At 40.9% G+C, this 24892-nt stretch overlaps 1 protein-coding gene across 2 annotated transcripts; it reads right to left on the bottom strand.

The window, feature by feature from the left end:
* On the bottom strand, positions 1 to 23754 carry HSPH1 (heat shock protein family H (Hsp110) member 1). 2 transcript variants are annotated; one of them, XM_061457561.1, is made up of 18 exons: positions 23609 to 23754; positions 22824 to 22881; positions 17534 to 17674; positions 15651 to 15773; positions 14626 to 14725; positions 12651 to 12784; positions 11915 to 12159; positions 10769 to 10997; positions 9761 to 9867; positions 8303 to 8436; positions 6004 to 6209; positions 4946 to 5077; positions 4074 to 4211; positions 3523 to 3648; positions 2874 to 2981; positions 2649 to 2768; positions 1332 to 1493; positions 1 to 865 (listed from the first exon to the last, which is right to left on the bottom strand). In XM_061457561.1, exons 1-18 carry the CDS (start codon positions 23713 to 23715, stop codon positions 665 to 667), a joined length of 2571 nt encoding a protein of 856 aa, XP_061313545.1. In that variant the 5' UTR covers positions 23716 to 23754; the 3' UTR covers positions 1 to 664. The 2 variants fall into 2 exon arrangements, with proteins under 2 accessions (XP_061313545.1, XP_061313546.1); XM_061457562.1 differs by lacking the exon at positions 4946 to 5077.
* Positions 23755 to 24892: the final 1138 nt, after the last annotated feature.

Genomic DNA, 24892 nt, shown 5'->3' with positions numbered 1-24892 from the left:
TACCAGTAAAATGAACTTTATTTTAAAGCTCATTAAAAAGCTTCACAATAACACTAACAGAATTAGCATTTCCTTCATGTTATGCACCCCACATGAAAAATGTATTTTTTAGCAAGAGACGAAACGTAAGCGTTTCTGCATGCTACTAACACATTTCACCATCTTATTATCTGATAAGTGCTTTGAACTGCAATGATCAAAAACCTCAGAACACAGGATTTCTTCTGTAAAGTCCTTAGGAATGGGACAGACACTGGCTTTTTACTGACGTACCCAATTAGATGTCCAGACAAAAGAAAACTACCTTGGCATCTACAAATGCCTACGAAGGTTTTGATTACGACCTTTTGAAGGAGCAGTGTATGTCAGAGCAAGGGCTTCTTTTCATCTTTAGTGATGCAAATGGTTAAATACTGCACAGAAGCTTAGTATGAACTCACAATTCCACAGGAATCTGAAAGTTACCAAGGCAATTTTCCTTTTAGGATAGTCATGACCAACACTATTACTATTATGCCTCCCTTAACACAACATATCCCAGACAATCTTCAGGAAAAAAAATATAAATAGTTCCCAAAATGATGCATTCCCACCCCCCCATCACATACGACAGCAAAAATATCTTCTGTCATGGGATGAAATAACTTGCTGCAAGTGCAGTGGTTTAGTCCAAGTCCATGCTAATGGTGTTTTGATCACTCGGGTGACATTCACCATTTTGTTGAGGCATTTCAGAACTTTTGTCATCTTCTCCCATGTCTTCAGTTTTATTATCACCCCGGTCATTTAAGGGGTTTTCTTCCTTAGGGGAGTCAACTTTTGGTTTTGGTTGTGTCACAATAGGCTCACAGACGTTGTTTAACTCCTAAAAGAAAGGGAAAAGATGTAGTCAGAATGTATGTTAAAGGACTCATCAGCTTCACTACTGTGAAGAGTCCTGTGCCCAAAACTTTGAAATTTGCTTCTGTATGTTTCCCAAGTCTAAACTGTCAAGTACTTATTGTACCCTGAAATAAATCAACTGGTCTACTTTCTGAAGATCTGTGGGCAAAGTTCTTCAACCCACTATTCTGGATTTCACATGGGGTTTTTTCAAGACTATTTGTGCCTACCAGTAACACTGAAAACAACCCAAGTTTTTAAGGTGACTGAAAGACGCAACACATCAATAAAGCTCCAGATTTGTGTACTTTGCAGTGCAGCTCCTCTGCTTTCTCACTAACCACCTTTTAAGAACATTGGAGCAGTTAAGATGAAATTGGGGGACAGGTACATTCATTAGTCTAGCTTTCGCACTAGCCTCTGAAATTGGTCTCTTACAGTACACTTACCTGTAGCTTTGCCTTAATTTCACTTGAATGCACAGCTGGATCCTGATCTAAGCTCTTCTTAGCCTGCGCACTCACAGCATTATTCATCCACTCTACCACTTCACTAACACACTTTTCTACTTTCATCATTTCCGTTTCATCAATATGGATGTATTTCTCATCCTGCCCAAATACAAATGTTCTGTATTAGTTAAGTCAAATTTTCTGTCATTCAGTTATACCAACAAGACTATCCCAGTTACTTACAACTTATAATCTTTACTTATTTTCAAAATAAACAGAAGTTGTCAACAAGCTGGATCTGTTACAGCCCACAAGAAATACAGATGTCAAAATAAAGCTTCCTTTGCCCAATAATCAAACAAGAAACCTAGACAGAGGGAACTGAACATAAAATTCTTAGAGCTAATACAAAAACATCCCTTCCCTCCTAGAGTCCTACATGGGCCGAGGATAGTCTGCTGTATACAGAAGGGAAACAGTTGCTCATCTGTAGGAGCATTCCCTACAATTCCAGTTACATAATTAGCTGGTATCAGAAGAACCTACCCAGCAACACAATGATTTTAGTTTAAAATTCTAAATATGGATTCAAGTCTTAAATATACTATTTTCCACGATGCTAGTTATTTAAAGATTACGTAATAGTGAATGTCAGGACTTCAATACTGAATGCCTTCACTTAATTTTGTAACCTATAGCTGTGAAGACATACTTGTTTCTGATGGAAGTCTCAATCTTGAACTGAATTGCCTTGAGTTTTGTGAGCTGCCTTGTTAGAATTCATTAAATTGAAACCCATGGGATTAATTTTTAAAGGCAGGAATGCTATCCAGAAAATAATCTTCAAACACCAATTGGAAAAAAACCCCACAACAAACCCCCAAACAAAAAACAACCCCAAAACAAAACCAGACAAAACCCATACATAATAAAGTTGGATATTTTAGTTTATTCTGAGTAGCTGTTATACTAATGCTTCTCAACATGGCACAAATCTTGCTCCCGAAAGAAGTGGGAAGAGAAGCACACTTATAAAAAAGTCAATTAGCTTTTAATAGGTCAAGAATCACAGTCTAACCCTTGCTCTTTATAAGAATGTCCTTTCTAACCTGAAAACATCCAGAAGTACAAAGCAACTGAAGATATGACACACTGCAAGATTTTTTAGTACTGGGAAACATTTACCATATTGAATTTGTGACCTATATAACAGTAGATTGCAGCTCATCTGAGATGTGTACTTGAAGCTTCTGCCAGTTGGTTAGCCTCAGTGAAACTACGTGGTAAAAAGAAAGATAGTTTAAGGCCACTTACTTTTTTCCTGAATTCCCCAGCTATTGTAGCATAATACTGGAGCCTGTGTCCCAATTCTTCTAACAGCTTCGGTCGTTCTTCTGCTTCTTGATAGCGCATTTCAATTGGAGTACCTAATTTCTAGAAAAGGCAATTCCTGTGTGTTATATGATTCATTAACAACCACTAATGTTGTTCTGGGCAATGTTTTGGAAATCTTGCATTTTTGACATACTAACAACCTACCTTTAAATCTTCTAATTTGTCCACGTACACCTGCTTAGCTTCATCCTCGCCCTCTTCATACAGCCAGCCTTCTGTCTCTGTTAGGAGTGCAGAGAATCCCTGCAGATCCTATGCATCAATATAATTTAACAAGTCAAGCATCAAAATATGCACCAATTGACTGTGTTTGTCCTGCAGTGACAGGACATTGGTAAGTACACATTTATTCTTAACCTCTTACACAAAAACCTACATTTTGACTGCAGCTTTTGCATAATTAAGTCACTTCAATCACACCAGCTCCTGAACCGAGAAACACATCTACAACACAGGTAGCATTTACCACCTTTAGTGCTTATTACACCAGTGCTCTGGGTACAGCTCTAATTCATGGTTTTTGGTTATGGATACAGCAACACAGCATGTATCCCCTTCTAGTAACCAACTTTATTTAGAAAAAAATTTTACTCTATTTGTGACAAGATTTATTTTCAGGGCTGTGTAATACTTGCTAAGCCTGAAACTAACTCTGGATCAGTCCCAGCCATCACTCAAATGAGTTGTGGCTTTCAGCTATTTCCAGGGTGGTTATAAGAAAGCTGGCCCAAGGAACACAAAACAGATATTTGGTATCAGTATTTTCAGAGAAGCTCCTGAAATCATAACGTACCTTTTCACAAACAAACTTTTCATACAGTCCAGACAACTTGTCCCTGAACTCATATACATATTCCTCCACTGCATTCTTTGCATCATTTCTTTCTTTCTCCAGCTTATCTTGCATAATCATCTTTCCCTGTATAACCACAGAAAATAACTTAATTAAAAATAAACATTATGTGCAAACAGCATTCTTCAGTGCACAGCTCCTGTAAACACAGTAATCTCCCAAAGGCCTTGGCTGACAGAACTATTGGAATTCTCATTACTACGCCGTGGACTCATCTTAAGAAATAGGTTGCACTTCTCTGGATCACAACAGTTTGAACCAATCTGTGATGTCATGCCATGGATCAGTGAGTGCCCTGATACCATTGCTATAAACCACACTTCAACCTTTTGATTAACATATCAGTTTTGCGTTAGACTGTGTACTAAGCTCACTGTAAATTTGTGTTCACTCTTCAGGGTTACAGTAAAAGATCAGAGCTTGCCTTCAGAAACAGATGAATGGTTAGTAGCTGCAAGCAAGAAAGCAGTCTAAACCGCACTCTAACTCACCTCTGTTTCAATATACATATTGAGGAGATCTTTTCCTAACTGCCAAACCAAGTTAGCTTCAATAGGCAGTTCCACATTCTTCACTTTTATCTTGGGTTTTTTAGCTTCTGGGGGCTGATCAGCTTTCTTCTCATTTGTCTGAGTTGGAGAGAAGAAAAATAAGAATTTCCCTGACTTTCTGATGTAGCAGCACTGATGGAAGAAACATTCACAGGAAGAACATGCAGAGACTTTCTCTGTTCCTTCAGAATCTTCAAAACACACTTGCAAGGCACTTCCAAAGAATTCCACTTCCTGTCCTACTCTCCTTACAGTCTATTTCATAGGCAGTAAATACTGAGCTACAGGAAGGATGTTTCTCAGCTATACAGTGTACTTGCAGGTTTTCCAGAAGTGTGATTCAACAGCTTAGCACTATGCCAGTGATGCCAACAGTGGTTAAAATTTTAACCTAAAACGTTTTTCATCTTCTCAGATGAAAAGAGCAAACTACTAACAATATCATGCAGGTTTTGGGTTTGCACATATATCATTTCCTCTTAGGCTCATGAATTCCTGATCCCAACTTCCTTCAGCAGGCCTAATAACCCTGGTCTTTAACAGCTATTAAACAAATTGAAATGTTTGCAACCCAAACAGATTAGTTGCATAAAGACAGGGAAGTGGGAGAGAAAGACTTCTTGCAGGAATTCTTTTGCAAACTCTGTACAAAAATCATTGATATGTATGTATTATTTTTCACAATAGAAAAGGTATAGAAATGAAAAAAGTTCCAAGCACCAACTTGGTTACTTTTTCCTGGAATATGTTACTATTTCAAAAGCCACCATTATAGAGCATAACATTTTCAACAGAGTTAAAGGGTCACTCACTTTCTTGACATCTGGGATTTTGTTTTCTTCAGAGGGAAGTTCTGATGAAGGGGGAGACTGTGACGTTTGCTGACCATCAGTTTGTACCTGGGACTGTGTTCCAGCCTCACTGTTCTCTTGCTGGATATTTTTCTGAAATGAAAGCCCAGGCACAAAGGATGTAGAAGGCATGTGCACTTGTATTTAATAAAATTATAGGGCACTTCACTTCTGATGCACATACTGTACGAAGTGCCCTACAAAGCATTCTGTGCACACGTAGTAACACACACGCTTTAACTGATGGAGATAAGGACTAGGTGCAAGTTCAAAAGGACTTATTAAAAATGCTATGAATGCCAGGCTTGGCAGCATAATACCTCTGTGCGTGTGTGCGCATGCTACCACTTCTTACAAGAAGTAGCTTCTAGTTTATTGAGTCATAGCTTTTTTAAGTTTCCCCCCTCAGAAAACTATTAAAAACATCAAGTACACAAAAATGCTGCATTATTCCCCAGTGTTCCCCTCCCCTTTAATGCTGTAGAGAACTATCATAAAATACCAGCTTAGAAAGGACCTCAAGAATAGTCTGGTCCAACCTTTCTAGGCAAAGCGTGACCCAGACTAGATGCCCCAGCACCCTGTCCACCTGAACCTTGAAAGTGTCCAATGTTAGGGCAATTCAGCTCTCTCTTTCACAAAAAGTTTCAAAAAACTTAAGGATTGCACACAAATCCTTTTAACACAGAACATGGATGACTAATAATCCAAACCAATCTCCCCTATTTGGAGCAGCCTGGTAACTACAGCAGCTATAAGCAACCCCACCCTCAAGGAACCCATCTTCTGCTTTTTAGCACTTTGCCCAATAGCTGATTTTAAAATCCACGCTTAAGATAGCACAAGTTTTCTGCTGTTCTTATAAAGACACTATTTCCTGAAAACTATGCACAGCTGAAAGTTAACCCAACTTAGAGGCTAACTTCTCCTTAGAAGAAGGTATTTTTCTTCCAAACTACGTAACAGCAGAACACGCTTTCATCAGTAAGGACATTCACACACAAGCCAAGTCAACTTACATCACTCAGGCTTTCAATAGGCCTCTGGTCCTGAGATTCCACTTCAGTTTCAACACTGACATCTTCACTGTCTTCACTTTTAACTGGTTCTACCATGGATGCAGTGGACACACTGAAAATGCCATGAGTATTGACACGGACTTTCACTTTGACTTTAGACTTTTCTCCATCTTTCTGGGCTGCCACATTCTGGATAACGTACTTACCTAAATACAAACGAATTAATACTCACACAGTGGAATTACGTAATATTACAGAGCCAGGAAAATACATCCCTTTTTCATAGGGGACACTTTCTAAATATTTGATGAAGTCTCTGTGTCAATCTCATGGCCCCCAAAAGGAGGGCAGCAGGGAAGGGCAACTAAAACTATACTACTTTTCATCCAACTTTACCTTACAAAAGGGAGAAGGTTTATTTTATTATAGGGCAGTTTCTCCCAACACTAGCAATACAGAATAAATAAAAAAACTCACTCCCCCTTACTTGCGTTGCCTATGATGCTATAGCAGGATGAAAGAAAACTACACAAAGATTTAGTCCAATGTCAAGGTTAAGTGGTAAGTCTTATTACTATGAGTGACTGCCCAACAGTATTTCTGAAAGTGGTCTTTGCAGCTTCTAATATCCATGCAAGTTTGCCATTACTTTTTACTCTAGGGCAGAATGAAATTGTTTCGTAACTCTTGTAACACTTGAAAGTATTATGAGACTAAGACTGACAGCTAAATTAACAGTAAAAGAAGAATCAGATCTTCTTGACATTAAAAACAGACATTTTTCCTGCCTGCTACATGGTTACATGCCAAAACCCAGAACAATGACCTGGAGATTACAATGCTTGTGTCCACGCCCACTGATCTCATCAGAGGCTGGAATTACACAGGCTCACACACATTCCTTCAATAAGTCTAAACCACAAGTAGACAAGCTTTTACCTGCTTACTTTATAGGCTGAAGAATATCATCTCCCCCTTCTTTTTAAGTCCAACAATACTGGAGTTATGACCTGTCCTCCTTTTTGGCATTCACATCAGAACTACTGACTCACTCATTAGGACTACTAACAGTTCTGATCTGTGCAAAAAGTTAATGGGCAAGGAAGCCAAAACCAGTCTGATTTCTAGTTCTGCTCTTACCAGTTTGCAGAACATTTTTGTTTGTTAAAGCCATATAAATTGAACACTCACATATCCCACCATCAGTCTTCATGGCAAGAGTTAACATGAGAGGAAGCCTTTTTCTACACCTACAAAATACTCAGGTGGTTTCTGAAGACACGATTTTTGCACTTTGTGACTCTCAGCAAGACAACCACATCATTTGTTTTGAAACAGAGAAAGTAACTGCTCCCCCCTGTTAGGATAATAGCTTTTGTTAACTTTGCAGTGCATTAGGCATTTGCTGAAATACTGGTAAATCAGATGGAGAGATTTTTTTTTCTCCCATGTATTTTAAGAATACTTATAAAGCTTAACATCACAACACTGCTGATGCCGTATTTTAAGTGCATTGCTAACCAACAGGACAGCCATATTGTCAAATACTTAACCTCAGATTTGTTATTACTTCTACAACTCTGAAGAAAAATTTGAGCGTTCCGATTGCTGAGCTTCCTAACAGAACCTAATAATTACTTAACAATTAATAATAGCTTTATCTTAATTTTACATGCAAACATACAACATTTAATTGCATGCTTGGAACTTCACAGCAGTTATTTAATTGGCCTGTCTTTACAATCACAATCTTTTTCTAACTAACCACAATGTAAACTCTTTGTAATATGGTCAATATTGTAATTTGTCAAAAAAAGATGAAAGAACTGCTTATAAATGTTACCTATACAATTCAAATCAATACTGCAGCCTTGCAGCAGCCACTATTTAGGCTGTCTTGATTAAGACTTACTCAGCATTAAGTCAAACCCAGAAAGTGTAAGAGAACAACATCCAATAGTTACTCCAGACATGTTCAAATTTTTACATGCAGGAGATTTTTCAAGCATTCCAAGCTTGCTTTAGTGATAAGCAGAAAAGTTTAAAAGTTATCTTTTATAGTGACAGCTCCATTCTAGCACTGTGCCTTCAGCTGTAGCTCCCCCTCATTTCTTCAATGGACTGAAGCAACATATGAAGGCCAAATTCAGTTAACTATTGAGTGGGAAAGTTGAAAATCTAGTCCTTAAGACACAATAAATACATAAATCATATAAACATACTGTAACACACAACAATTACAGGACTGATTTAAGACCAAACAATGTGAGACAACACTATTTCCAGGACAATTACTTACCAATTTTTGACTCAGGATATGGCACTCCATTAGGATCAGAATAAAAAGCCTCTAACTCAAATGGACCTTTTCTATAAAACGTAAGAACCTTGGAGAAAGGTGCTGCATGATTTCTGCTGAAGACCTCATGAACCCTATAATTAAGAGAAATACCACTTTTAGCAGAATATTTGAGCTGAAAAACTTTGCTCTAGGGTCACAACTCTTCAGAGAAACATGATTTGGCATATTTAGCTGTCTGAACAATTCCAAGGATACTTCACTGCTGTACTGGAAGGAAAAAAATACTGTTGTGTACTGTACTGGAGAATTGTCCTATTCCACTCATTTTGAGTCTCGCAAGCAAGTTTAGATGTAGATGGCCATTCAGTGACAGACTATCAGGAGATCTCCAAAACCTGCTTCCTTCAAATACACTATTCTGAGCTTGGAATAGCATAATTGAAATCATAATTTGCACCCTTCCTCAGTTCATCTCAAAAGGCTAATTATAGCACTGTTAATTCCATACTCGTTTACTTTCAGTGGCTCAAGTAAGAACCCTGACACCAGCTTATTATTCATTCCTTGATTTGACAGAAAGACAACCAACTTTGTGTTCTTCCTCTAGGATCTGTCCATTACTATACCAGTCTGATTCTAATTTGCAAGTAAGTTTTGTCTCTTAACTATGGAAAGATATTGTCTAATCATCTAAATGTGACAAAATAAGAGGTTCACCTAGAATGTGATCTCTCAGGTTAGTCTCAGAAGCATGTGACAGAACAATTAGGTTCTACATCTATACAGAAGACAGATAAAAGGGCCTATTACAAGAATGGGACAGGTATGAACAGGTCCCTCTAGGACTGATGACCTCTAGAATTCAGACCTCCTTACAACCTCGACAGTAGCTTCATTTCCTACAGGCATGGCATAGTTAATAGCAGAGAGGCCTGAGTCTTAAGACACTGCATTTGCAAGAAATTTCTCTTAGGAAACCTTAAGAGTTACATCCTTGAGTCTGTTTTCAGCCAGATAAATAGCATTCATGCAAGCTCACAATACTTCCACTGTGTACTATATGTTCCTACTGAAACAAGAATCCAGATAGGTGTTAGGAACACCTTGAGTAAAAAAGCTAGAAAGTAAAGTGGGATCAGGAACCAGTAGCTGATCCAGCTCATTTCACATTTCAAAACCTGATAACCAGGTATGAGCAATGCAAGAGAAAATACTGGTTGGCAGTGAATTTAATCACTTGTTTTTTAATCTTTATTTTTTAACATATGAAAAGTTATGGTTAAAATTTCAGAGCATGCCTTTACGCATGCCTCTGGACTGTCAGCAATCTCTAGTACACGGTCTATGGACTTGTATCATCAGAATGCCAAGATCCTAATTTACATGCAACCAAGAACTTTATCCTTGAATTATGAAAGCCAAAAGCTTCACAGAACTGCAGTTTGAGCTACATACCCTTCAGTGTCCTCTGCTTCCGTGTTCCACAACAAAGATATTGGGAATGGCGTAGCATCTGTCACTGAGAATTCTCTCACTTTAAAAGCTGGAGAAAGAATTGCACACTAAACAAAAAACAGACATGCATTAAAGTTGGTTAACTGATTTACACCACCCACCCCCAAGATAGCTAGGTATCTTTAAACACGAGAATTCTGCTGACTTTACTAGAACAGAGCTGAGCAAATTGCTTGATTTCAATGAAGTCTGACAAGAAAACAGAAATCTCATGCAAGAGTGTTGATACTCTTTGGGTTAGTGGGACTTTTGGCCTTATTCTTAATGTGTGAAAAAAGGTAGCAGTCTAAATGAATACCAGGACTAGAAAGAATGGAAGTGCTGCATTAGTGCTAAAGAAGTGGTGTTTACCTTACAACTCCTGCTTCTTTCCCTAGAGACAACTAGCTGATAGTGATAGAAAGCAACCAGTGACAGAGTAAAGAAACAAGTCAAAGAAGAGCAGGAAGTAAGCAAGTAAAGGAGAAAAGGAAGAAGGCAGAATGAGTGGTTTGCTTGTAAAATATAGCTCACCAGCTGGAAACTGTAAAAATGAGGGGGAGATAGAATAAAAGTCCATTTCACACAGATGGAAAGTTGGATACCAGAAAATGCAAACTTGCAGTGTCTTGGGCTCCCCATAGATAATTCTCATACAGTTTGTCGATTAAAGTATCTTCCCTCAGCTTAACAGCAACTTAAATTTTTTCTCATTAAAGATCCCTATTTTGAAGAGTGGACTCTTTACAGAATACACCCAGGATCAGCACTTTCAGTAAAGTACTGCACCACAGAGGAGTACTCTGAACTTTTTAATCAGCATAGTCCCAAAAAAGACGCAGCACGTGTCTGTTCCCTTAAGTACTTTAGAACGGACCACTTCTGCCATTTCTCCTAACTGCTTGGCTAAGTCTTCACAGAAGTGTTCTCAATAAATCTAACTATTAACAAGTGTTGCTGGTACTATACCTGCAGAGCACAGCCCCTAGCTATGGCCTCATCTGCATTCAGTGTTGTGCTGATATCCTTGCCAAAGAATTTAGCAATCCTCTCCTTGACAGCAGGAATGCGGGTCGCTCCTCCCACAATCTCTACAGCAGTTACATCTTCCACTTTCAGTTGTGTTTGTTCCATTAATGAAAGCAGAGGTACCTCTATCCTCTGTAGCAGGTCAGCACACAATTCTTCAAACTGTGACCTTAAGAAAGAATCTGAGTTAACCAAAGAATGCCTGTCCCACCACTAAGATTTCTTAGTATGTTGCCAAACTGATGCTGACCAGATTTATTAACTACACTGCATAGAGACTTGAAGCTAAACCCCTATGAGTAGACTTAAGTGACAACCATCCACAAGGCGGTACATGAACAGCTGCTTACAAATATTCCTACACTGCTATCAATGTAGTTATGCAAGACAAAGGTATTTTTTTAAAAGGTGCTATATATTTGCCTCTCAGCAGAGGTTACAGGTTAAGAAATGAGGAAACACTGATACTTCCTTTACAATAAAAGGACTGTTCCCTAAATCCCAGAAGAAAAAAAAAAAACCTTCACTACTCTCCTGGCAGTAGTTAAAGGGTTAACAGTAACTACAAATTAAGTTGTGCCTGTAAGTGCATGCAATAGAGAGAGACACATATGCACACATAGACTTCATTTACACTCAGACTATAATCAAGTCAGCCCCACTGTCCTCCATTTCTCTGACAGTATCTGCAGTACAGTAAGATCAGAAAAAAGGAACAAAGCTTCAATTTTTCCTATCTTAAGAGCACTATGGGATTTAGGTTACTTAAAACATGCAGGAGGCCTAAATATGCAGCCAGCCCCCCGGGGTCTGGTTTGTATGCATCTATCCATGGTTTTGAGAATGTGTCAACCTATAGAAAGAATCCAAGCTTCTTATACATGCATTATTACACTGAAACATTGCTCAGGTAGCTGAACACTACATTTCACAGCCTTAGTTATTCTAGCATTACAGAAATGCCACAGCTATTCAGCACTTGCACTTTGTTTTTTTAGCACAGTAAGTTTCTTTCAAACATGGAAAGAAACACTTGTTTAAGAAATAAAGCCACCAAAGCAACTGCCCATCTTGTACAGAACTCACCTGTTCATTTTTCCAGATACATCAGTATCATTCATGAAACACTCAATATTTAGGGGAATGTCTGTGCTATTTGAACTCATTAGTTTCTTCAGCTTCTCACATTCCTGATACAGACGAAGAAGAGCTCGAACTTTTGTTTTTGGATCCAGTTTGTACTTTGATTTTATTTCTGCACAGAAATAATCTACCAGCTTTCCATCAAAGTTTCTTCCACCTAGGAAAGGGTCAAATGCTGTGCCAAGCACCTGGTTTGAAAGAACACAATTATTTAGCCTTATACTCAGTAAAAATCAAATGCAGTCTTCCAAAAATCAGCAAGTCTTTGCTTCACAAAAGGTTGGGGGCAAGTTAGCCTATCTTCCAGTGCACAGGCTTAAGCACTTCAATCAACCATAGCAGCCAATAATTGCTCTTCACTTTTACAGTGGAAGTAAGGCTAAGTAACTGGGAGACAATCCTAACCACCCAATTTTAATCCATACACACATTCATTTAGGTAAAACTAAATTACAGCAGTTATATTGTAGATCTTACATTGGTGTATTGCAAAGAATTTACAGCCTCTATTTGAAACCATCTTAATGAAATGAAGGATACCGATAAAAATCTTCACCTTTTGACTTGTTACCACTCCCCATGCATTAAATACTTTCCAAATTTTACAACCAAGGCAGTTTTACAGGCTATTTTATTATAATGTCTGATAAACCCTTTCATTTTCATTTAATCTTACTACCTTTAGTTTACTCTTGTTGAATGCACAGGCTGATACTTGAAATGCAGAATGCCCCATATCAACAAACACAACTATCCGTGGCTTCTCTTCAGGAGCTGGCAGGTCTTGCTTATAAATTCCATAATTCAGAGCCACTGCAAGAAAAATGTCATTATCCATACAATCTCTAGCGAGTCTCCAATTGCATGCCATCACAACCCTGTGAATATTAAGCTACAGAATCAAGAGCAATGAGACATATCCAGACATACACCTACATAAGGTCTTACCTACATGGAACCTTTATTCCATTAATATGTTTTAGGATCTGAGAAGCATAACATCCTTCCTCAGTCACATACATACTCTCCAAGTGTTTAAGCACACAAAAATAAGCAACAAACTTGATCTATTAACAACTGATTTTTTTTTTTGCTTTGCATAGTAATCAAAACCAAAGCATCTTTACAACAAAACCCAAACTCAGTTTTGTATTTATAAGGAGTACCTCCCAGGCATGAAAGTTTTGTCTGTGAATGGTATAAATGGTCAGCAGAGGTTACAAAAGGCAAGAACCTCAGCCTATACAGAATTAGCAGGGGCAGACAGTTCATGAAGTACATCAGAATTGTAAAACAGAAGCCAGTGGGACATGAAAACATGGGATGAAGAAGTCCTAAGACTGAACACAGCTTTGTAGCAGCATTCATTCCGAACGGTTAGCGGTGTCAAAGCTAAGCAACAAGCTGATGCAGTAACTGAAGACAGATAAAACCCTAGAGAATCTTGGCTACATGGTTAAGTAGGAAAGGCTGAGATTTTGGCATGAGATAGAATGTACAAGAATGTACATTTGTGTATGACCAAAAGAATCCCAAGATGAAGATAATAGCCAGGATACCAAGTTTATCAGGCAAGAGAACCAGAGTCTTACAGTCAAAAGGAAGGCTGGGAATACATGCTCTGAAAAGCAACATTTTACAGTCAACATTGACATTCTCTCACTTCAGGAGATGGCAACACCAACTCCCCCTCTCACATCAAATGCACTAGTTCCAGACCATGTGGAACAAAGGACAGCCAAGTTTCCCACTTATCAGACACTTAGGATTTATGGATTCTGGTGTCTAACATAAAGTTCCCCTGCAGTTGGTGCACTCATTCTGTGTGGATGCTTTGGGGTCTGTAAAACCCCAGTACCAGCACACATTAATCCCTACCACAAGTAGTCATTAAATGGTGGTTAATTAAAACCAGAAACTATTTCACAAAATATATCTGTTATATCCTTGAGATCTAGATTTAACTGAAATTGTGTATTGGTCTGTTTCACATAACATTTTTATCTCTGAGCAAACTGAACACACTGCCTTTGTTTCCAAGCTAAAAAATAAATTCATGAATTTGGCAAGTCTCAGCAGAATTTGCCTTTCATTAAAAACAAATGAACAACTAAATATTTTTCTTTTATGTCCTACTGTATTTTAGAACCCCTTCCCCAGAGATAAAATCAAAGACTCTTACATTTAAAATATCAGAGAAACTTGGATGGCACCCATTAGCCTTGCATGGTAAAGAAAAAATCAGAAATGCTACAGGCTACACAGTAAAAAAAGGCTGCTGGTGCTAAGGATGGGAAAGAGCTGTATGCTTTTCTGATGGCCTGATACCTTCTGACAAAAAGGAAGTGAAAAATGCTTTTTTGAAAGGCCTAGGCCTTTAATTGGCTTGTATTGTGAGAGGTCATCTCTGAATTGGGTGTGAAGGGTTACTTCCAGTTCAGCAGAGAAAGAGGTTGGAAAGGTACTCTTTGGTGACTGCTGAAGTCATAAACACCTTTTTTTTTCCCCCCCTGTAAATTAACAGAAGACCAACAAGCTTTTAGAATGTTTATCTCAAGTCTAATCTTTCAAGTCAGTCCTGTTTCTTAAAGTAGATAAATGCACCCTCCATCACACCTTTCATTTGCAGAAAACTGCCATTTTACCCTACTTACCTGCTGTCATGTCATTCATTAATCTAAGACAATTCAATCCAACAATCTGAGCTGCATCTAGAAGGGACCTCCTTTCAGCATCTGTGAAAAATGATGGAACCTGAAGAAAGAAAGAATGGGAAGTTATTTCCAGAAAATGAGACACACTGTTTATTTGAAAGTATGCATTTAAAAATCACATTTATCTCTCCTCTTCAAGAGGACACTTGATCACTGCAAGTCTTCTGACATGCAACTACTACTGTACTGAATCAAGACTTTAAATATTCTATTCAAACAAGCCGAGTTGGAATTAAACAAGAGGAATACATTGTTGAAAATTTGCTACAGAACTCTACTATTAGCATTGGAAAGTGACCTTTGACGCCCTCAGGGACAGAATCTACATCATTAGAGGACACTTGTCAGGTACTGACTGGAAAACAATCTCTTCTAATAACAGATCTAAACATTATTAGATGTAACACCTGACAGTCTTATTCAAAATCCCATTGGGAATCCAGAGACAGATGTTATTTCATACTCAGCCTTTCCAATGGAATGACTGTTCTGTATCTGAGGTAATCTTCTGTGCAGTCATAAATTGAAAAACAAATTAACTTACTGAGAGGATGAACATAAGCAGGACAGAAACAAAGGTTTTCAGCTGCTACAGGGCAAACTTCAATAAACAAAGGTATCTATATTTAGGTGTCTATATTTTGAATTACTCATTAAAATGAGTAATTAGTATGCTTAGTCATGGAAACAAACTGCAGCAGAAGGGTATATACCTGGATCCCAGGAATGCTCTGGGTCTGAAAGTGCAAAAGTCTCCAAGAGAGTAAGTTAATGAAGTGGGTCAGTGTCTGGAATACAGAAGTGGCCCTGGGATTTCTTTAAGCCAAAAGCTCTAAGGCTAGTTAGGATTAATCCCTTTCTAAGTGCTTATGCAGTGTTCTTTTTTCACTCTACATGAACAGAAACAAAATGTGCTCAATAGCTGAAGTTAAAAGACAATGTCCCTGTGCACTACAATTACTTACAGAAATAACACAGTCTGTTACTGGCTTTTTCAGATTACTCTCTGCTGTCTCCTTTAATTTAGTCAATAACATAGCTGAAATCTGTTCCACGCTAAAGATATGCTCTTCATCCATGTACATGACCTGGATAGAAGAAATAGGTAAAATAACTACATTATTTCAACTGGAAAAAAATTACATGTGTTTAATGTTGTTTGATACACTGCTAATACTGTTAACCATGACATGCTTAATTATTTCATTATAGAACTTCACTTTCCAATCTGATTTCCCAGTTGAGTGTCTTCAGAAGCAGAAATTCCACGTTCAGACTTACAGCATTAATAACTGTATCAAATCTACGGACAAAGCAAACTGCTAGGAAGTAATGTAAAAGGTAGCACAAGTCTAAATTGCGACTAAAGCTAGACATGGTTACACAGCATTATTCCAAAGAAGTAAAAACAGCTATCAATTTTCAAACTGTTGCCAGCTGCAGGAAAGTCAAGAATTTCTTGCTATTCTCCTGACATGCTAATGCTTCTGCTCAAACCTGTGAAGAATCTCTGAAAAGAAGAAATACACAACAGTTCACTTATGCATGTAAAACAACTAAAAGCTTAAGGTGAAGCTCAGCAAAAAGGTCATTTGTTGCTCCCTTACCAAGAAATTATTTGGATCACCATTTTAGTGTGTAACAAAATAAATAGGCAATGATGAAGTGAAGGAATGTTACAACTGATTCTTGAAAATAGCTCTTGCCTTTGATTTTCAACAGTCCAACTTGGGAAAAAAAACAACCAACCAACCAAAACCCAAGCATTTAATTTTAATAGAAAAAATTGCACTCTAAATATCCCAGTATTACTAGATGTGGCTTAAGTTTTTACCAGTTAAATAGAAAAAAACTCATTTGTTCTCCAATTAGAGAGCAAAGAAATAACAAGTAGCACTACCTCCCAATATTAGACTCTCATATAGTAAGACTCCTACACACACCATAATTAAAACATTCATTTCTGTCTGAATTTACCTGTTAATTTCACAAGAGTACAGACAGCATAAGAGAAAGTATCTCCTCCTTTGTAAAGCTTGACTACTCTTCAGTCAATGTATCATCTGTACGTCATCAACTGTATCATCTCCTCTGTAATCTATTTATTACCTAGGCCTGATCTATACTGAAGTTTTGGGGCATCAGTTCAAGGTATGGAAAAAAGCAGCAAACTGAATTCACAGCCCTAAGTTAGGGTCTTCATTAATGAAGCAGCACTGCCTGTTATGCCAGCAAGGCCTCATTATCAATATTTTTGTATACTTCTGTAAATGAATATGCTGTTATTTAACTGTACCTATTCCAAGAAAAGCTGACATTGTATCAGCAAACTCCCTGAAATGCAAGCAATTTGTACCTGTAATGTGGTACAAACTGGTTTTGAACATCTGTTGCAAGTAACTTACACTAAAGACAGACATGTCACCCATTTATAGCAATTATTCTGAAGAGTTCCTGCTACTTTACAAGGAATTTGTAACCATGTAATTAGATTGTTGCAATGCAGTACACACAAGAGTGACAGAAAGGTTAATAGTCTGAAGTAAAACCATAGGACCTCATAATTATGTTAGCAGTGGTTTTTCTGGGATGTTTTGAGATGGATGTGCAATTTGCCAACAAGGAAGCTCACATTTCAGCCATTACTTGCAAATGAACCTTAATTTGATAGTTAACATAGGCTATTTCAAGAGGAAGCTGTCTATTCATACAAAAGCTCTTCTTTACCAGAAAGGTTAAAGAAAACCTTTAGGGTAATTAAAGGAAACCTGTATTTTCATGACTAGGTGCTGAAGTGTAAGCTTTTAAACTTAGCTGCAAAACCCCAAAATATATACTGCAAATTTACCTTTACTCCAACTCCACCATTCTTCATCGGAACCAAATCATAGCTCAACTTCTCTTTTTCCTTTTGAACAAAAGGATCATTAAATGCACGGCCATGGAATCTCTTGAAGTTAGAAACTGTGTTATGCGCATGAGTAATTTGCTGTAAAGAAAAACAGGAAATTTAGAAATCCACTGTTAATCAGCCTCCAGAGTTCAGTGCTGGTCTGCAGGACCCCAAGCATCAGTCAAGTTTTAAGCCAACTGCTCGTTTACTTGTCATATATTTATGTAACACCTGCAATTACTATCTGGCTCTTTATATGAGCTTATTACTACAGAAGATTACACAAGTCAGAAACACAGATGCTTACAGACCATTATATATTAATGATTATAAGGATTACAGAAGTATCTCTAAAACCTTGAAGCAATCAGGAGAGCAATCAAGAGGATCTTTATCTAGTACTGTAGTCACTTAATTTAAAATCATAGAATTGTTAAGGCTGGAAAAGACTTTTATGATAAAGTCCAATCGTTAACATAGCACTCCCAAGTCCACCACTAAACCATGTCCCTAAGCACCACATCTACATGCCTCTTAAATACACCAGGGATGGCAATGCCACCACTGCTCTGGGCAGCCTGTTCCAATGCTTGACAACCCTTCTGGTGAAGAATTTTTTTACTAATATCCAATCTAAACCTCCCCTGGAGCAACTTGAGGCAACTTCCTCTTGTCCTATCACTCATTAGTTGGGAGAAGAGACAGACACCCACCTCCATACAACCTCCTGTAAGGCAGAGAGCCAGAAGGTCTCCCTGAACCTTCTTTTCTACAGGGAAACAACCTCAGCTCCCTCAGCTGCTGCTCACAGGACTTGTTCCCTAGACCCATCACTACCTTCATTGCCCATCTCTGAACTCGCTCAGGCACCTCAATGTCTGTCTTGTAGTGAGGGCCCAGAACCAAACACAGGATTTGAGGTGCAGCCTCACCAATGCCGAGTACAGGGGGTATCACTGCCCTGGCCCTGCTGGACACACTGCTTGATACACTGCTTGATACAGGCCAGGATGCCATTGGCTTTCCTGGCCACCTGGGCACAAGCTGGTTCATGTTCAGAAGCTGTCAATCAGCACCCCCAGGTGCTTTTTCACAGAGCAGCTTCCCAGTCACTCTTCCCCAAGCCTGGAGTGTTGCATGGGGTTGTGTAACCCAAGTGCAGGACCCAGGACTGAGCCTTGTTAAACCTCACACAGCTGGCCAACCTGTACAGATCCCTCAGCAGAGCCTTCCTACCCTCCAGCAGATCAACACTCCCAGCCAACCCGATGTCTGCAAACTTATTGTGTGTGCACTTAGTCTCCTTGTTCACATCATTGACAGATACTAAACAGAACTGGCCCCAGTATTGAGCCCTGGGGAACACCACTGTGACAGGCTGCCAACTGGATTTACCTCCTTTCACCACAACTCTTCAGGCTTGTCCATTCAGCCAGTTTTTCACCCAGCAAAGACTATACCCAGCCAGTTTCTCCAGAAGAATGCTCTGGGAAATTATATGAAAGGCTTTACCCTTAAGTTGAGGTAGACAGCATCCACAGTCTCCCTCATGCACCAAATGGGTCACCTTCTCATAGAAGAAGACCTTCACCAAGCAGAACCTGCCTTTCATAAATCCATGCTGACTGGGCCTGATCACCTTATGTGCCATGTGATGGCACTCAAGATGATCTGCTCCATAACATCCCCCAGCACTGAGGTCAGGCTGACAGCCCTGTCGTTCCCCAGATCCCCCTTCCACCCCTTCTTGTGGATGGGCATAACATTTGCTACCTCCAGTCCACTGGGTCCTCCCTGGTTACCTAGGACTGCTGACCAATGATAGGAAGTGGCTCAGTGAGCACTTCTGCCAGCTCCCTCAGTACCCATGGGTGGATCCCATCTGGCCCTAACAGACTTGTGTGTGCCAAAGTGGTGTAGCAGGTCACTGACCATTTCCCTTTGGAAATGTGGGCTTCATTCTGCTCCCTGTCCCTGTCCTCCAGCTCAGCAGCTGGGTACTCAGGGAACAACTGGTATCACTATTAATAGTAATTATTACTGCCGCATCACAGCCTTTTCACTCATTCTGGTCACCAGCACTCCCCAACAGCTTTTTCCTTGAGGGAGCAGGGGGACAGACACAGGGGACAGCAGAGCTTGGCCATGTTTGCGCTAGGACTGATCCCATCAGCTGCTCTAGCCTGAGTGAGCCACAGGCTCCTGGTGTCTCTCCCAGATCCCCAGAGATCCCCTTGTTCAGGAAGTCCCCATGCACCTCACCGGAGTCCTCTGCTGCCAACTGTACTGGCACCAGAGCTGCTCAACTCAGCAGCTGCACAGCAGAATTTAGACAGAATTCAAACAGTTAAAGACAACAACCAGCTTCCAAGTAGTTGCAATGCTTGTAAACTGGCACTCCAAGCCCAGCCACCTCACCCCACTACATTAACAGCAAACAGCTGCTTTCACAGTTATCAAGTTCCTAACTAAATCTCCCCATACATTCCACTGTGTACTTTTTTCCCCTGGAGCTACTTTTAAACCATGTCATTCCTCTGTTCATGTTCACCTAGCAGCTACTCAAATTCTTGCACCAGACTGAAGGATTCAGCGCACAAACAGCAAGAAACATGAGACTCTTTTGGCAACAATGTCAGCTTAAAGTATATATTTGAAGTATACCTACAAAACCAGCTGACCTAAAGAAGCATTCTTCATCAGGAGTACAATGCCAAACAGAAATTAGACAACTAGCCTGGCCTAAAGAGATACTGCCAGTATCTCAGAGCAGAATGAATCCTATTCTACTGGAGAGAAACTAAAGTGCATTGATCTCTCCAGAATAGGTAGGCACCAAGAGAATGCATGATAACTTAAATCATGATCATCCATCCAGAGGAAGATTTCTAGCATTCACTACTCTCAAAGGAAAGCATCAGTTTCTTATTGCAGACAATTTTCCATCACGGAATTGAAAAACTGTATCTGATATTAGAAAACTATGTAAGTATGACAGTTCTCCAATAAAAAAGCTCCCTGGCAAAGAAGCAGACCATACCCATGCTATTCATCATACTTTCAGAAAGGTCTGTGTGTGGAGAGGAAGATGTCCCACCCAAATTCACTACTAGGAATTCAGCAATTACTACTAAGAGCATGAGTTAGTACAGGCCAAAAATCATGCCAGGAGCCATTCCAGTACTTCAATGCAATAGAGCATTTAGGTTCCTGTGTCCAAGATCATTTCCCAACATGGTTTCATTTATTTTTATATCCACAACTTCAGAGTACTTCAATGCTACGTAATTCACAGCTGTATTGCTAAAGAACATAGAAACAAAAGTTATTACCACACAGTGGTCAAAGAATCACAAACACTCTAGTACCTTTTATAGCCTAATTTAGAATTAACCTCAGAGCCTTTTCTAAGGGAACAATCCTCAGATATTTTTAGCTTAACTGTATGTCATTAGGTCTGTAGCATGCTTTGGGATCTTCCTACTTAGCCACAATTAAAAAAGCTGACAATTACATTCTGTTAACTAACACACTGTTCTTAACTCCAGTGATACAGACTTACCTAAAGGAAACAAATTCTCTGGAAATTCACTGCAATAGCAGCTCCTCAAGTGATAAAGCAAGAGAGCACCTCTGAGCATCAATAAGCTCTCACACAATCACACTGTTGAAGTCACCAGTCAAAATATTTTTGCTTTTTTCTTTTGTTATGGGGAGGTGGTGTGCTGGGGTTTGGTTTTTCATTATTATTAGTTTTGTTTGTTGGGGCTTTTGCCTTTTACTAACCAAGAAATTTGCTCAAATAAAACCTGTGATCATTTTACTCCTTGATTTTAGTAGCTATTACACCCTAGGACACTGAAAATACAACTCACAGTTGTCCATGTCAAGAAATTTCTACCTTTAGAAATCAAAGAAACAGGATTTACATCTCAAATGATCAGCCAAACCAGACCAAGTGCAGCAAGAGTAATAAATGTTCTGATGTCTTTTATAATTTTAAGTACCACATACCCTCTAGTAAAAATATTTGGTTTCAATGGCTAACACAACCAAGCATGAAAGAGACAATATAGTAACACATAAAGGTTAGTCTGAAGAAGTGGAGTCACAGGTGTTCATCATTGCATGCTTTTAAATGCAATTCAAGAGAAACTCCACTTTCAGTTTACTTTGTATTTTCAATGGCACTTACTAGAATAATCTAACATCACTGGAACACACCCAAGAGTACACAGGATTCAGATCACTTGCTGTTTTGAGTAACAACTCATTTCTGCACACTGATGAATCATACTAGTTTCCAACTTGAAACTGGAAGCAGTCTAATAAACAAAAGCAATGCTAAACTTAAATTTCAGGAAAAAATATAAACACATGCATTGACTTTATTACTCCAAATGTTAACCTGTGATCAAGTATACGTGTGCTTGTGAAGACGTAACCTATTCGCATTGCCTTGTCTGATTAAAATTAAGAGGGGAGCTATTACAGTGGGGAGGGAAGTCTTTTAGTACTCTCTCCATGGAAACCCACTGCAGTCCTTTTACTACAGAGATCCGCACAGGCCAGCGGGGGCTGCACACTCGGCCTCCACCGGCAGCAGTTATGTAACAATCTATCACACAATACCTCCGGGTTTATTTAACCATTAAACTTAGTTATTCCAAGATTTATCAGAAGTAAGCCGTCCTTTTCATGAAGAAAAGATTCAATCTTTCATAACACTTTCATCAGAGGAGAAAAAAACAACCTAAACCCACCACAAAAAGCAGAACTAAGGACTTACACCTTCAAAACCTTCCACATTTACCTTCCACTGAAACCGAAGGCTGTAAAGTACCCAAGCAGCTTTAACAATCTGAGCCAAGACTCTCCCTCTGCATTTAATTTTAACAAATTATACACAGCATTTAAAATTTCTTCCTTCAAGTGCAAGGAAAATCCTACATACAACTACTAGGAAAAGAAACCTGATGACCTGAAGCTGTCAGAAAAAGAATGCGTTCAACTGGAAAATACTATCATAAATGAAAGAGTGCAGTAATGGTCTAGTAAAATCATCCTGCATCCCTCTGGAGGAAGCATGGCAGCATAATACAGCATTTCTCAAATAAAAGGCTTGACAAGGAAAACTAAGTATTTTGTTTTAACTAGCGAGCCAACTCTCTTTACACCCACTGGCACTTCAACTGTTTGCACTGGCCAATTCACTGCTACAAACAACTAGCAGAAAACGACCTACCTGGTTTTTAGCCGAGACACCAATAGCTCTGTTTTTCGATCCAAACGAAACCACCGATCTGAAAAGAACAACAGGCTAATTAACTCAGTGCTGACAATGAACGTGGCTGAGGGATGTTACGGATACATTTTCTCAACTGCTAAGTCTTTCCGCTTAAGTGCCATTCTTCCAGCTTGCTCCAAAACGGCACAATAAGGATCTTACCCACCTGCAAGCCTTGGCTCGAATCCAAGACTCCTCAGGAAGATTTTTGATAAGAGTTAAACATGAAAATAACAACTCAGAGCTCGCACCCCGACTACGTCCTGCTCATCTGTGCTTGGCTGCTCGTAACTTCATAACCAACTCCTGCTTTGAGCCAGAAGCTTTCTCTACCCGAGCTCATACTGCAGAACTGCTCCAGGGCAGCTGGAGCCCACCCGAGCGCGGAGAGACAGAGCCGCGTGTGTGCTGTCCCCGTGCCCCATTTACACCAGGCTGCCCCGGCGGGGATTCTCCTCGCAAACGCCGGCTTTGCCGCACCATTACCGGAGAAGCCTTCCCGCCGCAGACCACTCTCAGATCCATCTCCGTACCCGCATGACACATTTCTGTCCTGACTCGGGGGGACGGGGCTCCCGCCGTGAAAGACCGGTCCCCCCAACGCCCCCTCCCCCCCCCCCCGGAAGCTTCCAGCACCTTCCAGCGTGGGCCCTCCGCCGACCACGGACGGGCTGCCCCCCACCCGCGAAAGGACCCCGCCGCCGCATCCGATCACCTCCCCACCCCCCGAGCTCCTCACTCACGGCGTGCAGCGGTCGCTGAACTCGTTGGCCACAGTCTCGATGCCGCCGGCCCGCGCCACAGCGATGTAGCAGCTCTGGCAGCCCAGGTCAAAGCCCACCACGGCCATGGCCCCGCCGCGGGGGGGGAGGGGCGCGGGAAGAGGTTCCTGTCTCGCCTTGCCTCAGGTCTGGTCGGCTCAGCTCGCTGCCGGAGATCTACTGCCAGTTCCGCGCGCGGGCGGGAGGGGAGCCGGCGCCGCCGCTTTAAATATGACAATGAGACGAAGTTTCCAGAAACTGCGGCAACCACTCACCGGCTCCACGTGCGGCTTCCGCTTCCGCCTTCGGCCGCGTTCTCGAACAATTCCCGCCAATCGGCGCCGCCGCTTCCTCGTAACGCGCGCCGTTGTCCTGGCGACCACGGACGCCACCGACGCCACTAGGGGAGGAGGCGGGGCGGAGCGGCGCCGGCTCCAGTCAGAGTCGGTCTGGCAGGGCGGGGCAGGCGGGAAGGGGGCGGGTCGTGTCTGCCGCCCGCCCGCCCGCCCGCCCGCCCGCTCGGTGGTAGCCGTTAGTTGGCTCCTCAGCGAGACATGGTGGGAGCTTCGGAGTTGCGTTTTCCAGTGCGCTGTCCTAGTTCCGTCGCCTGCCCTTTCCAGCCCGTCTGCTCGCCTCTTCCCTTCCGCTGTTGCTCCCGAGGGGTGGCGGGGCTTTTGTCCGGCCACGGGGTTGCCCGAGGGAGGCCGGGCCGCTGGAGAGCTTGGATCGTGTGGAGAGCCCTGCTGCTGCTTGCTGACAGGAAAAGCGTTGGGCCGGGGGGCTGTCAGTGGCTGTGCGGGCTCTGAGGTCGCGTTGAAGTGCTGTAAATGGTACGCGCCTGAAGCGCCCGTTCTGCCGGTGGCGGGCGGAACTAGCCCGGGTCTAGCCACGGGTGGCGCGGAAAGGGCTGAGGCTGGGTGAGCGGCACAGAGGAGGAGAGCCCGCAATGGCAGGGGCTGTATGAGGAGCTGCCTGGGCGCAGGGGACGTGCCGGGGTGCTCCGCTCTCCCGTGTGCTGCTTAGCTCTACTGATCAAGGAGCTTGCTTTTTGCTGAGCCTATACGTGTGGCAGAGTGGAAGAGAAGCAGTATCCTTACTCCTCTAATACGCTGAGGAGTAGACTGTAGAGCCGACTATCACATTGTTACGGGTATCCCCCCACTGCGCTGTTGAGGTGCTCTTATGGCTAGCAAAAAGTAACAGCACGGGTTAAATGCATTCATGCTATAGATCATTTGGCCTCCTTAAAAGGGCTTTTATCTCTGC

This window comes from Pezoporus flaviventris, unplaced genomic scaffold (genome assembly GCF_033815535.1).
Source record: "Pezoporus flaviventris isolate CSIRO_AGI_PZ_B2104156 unplaced genomic scaffold, CSIRO_AGI_Pfla_v1 ptg000025l, whole genome shotgun sequence".
Lineage (NCBI taxonomy): Eukaryota > Metazoa > Chordata > Aves > Psittaciformes > Psittacidae > Pezoporus > Pezoporus flaviventris.
Note: the sequence above shows the minus strand (reverse complement) of the source record. Positions and strands in the feature narration are given on the sequence as shown.

Bases quoted from the DNA above. Each gene is read 5' to 3' on its own strand.
- HSPH1 (XM_061457561.1), bottom strand. From the start codon at position 23,715: ATGGCCGTGGTGGGCTTTGACCTGGGCTGCCAGAGCTGCTACATCGCT. The intron at 14,726-15,650 runs GTAAGTAATTGT...TTCTTTCTTCAG, and splicing joins TAACAGACTGTGTTATTTCT to GTTCCATCATTTTTCACAGA. The intron at 8,437-9,760 runs GTATGTAGCTCA...TCTTAATTATAG, and splicing joins GAAGCAGAGGACACTGAAGG to GGTTCATGAGGTCTTCAGCA.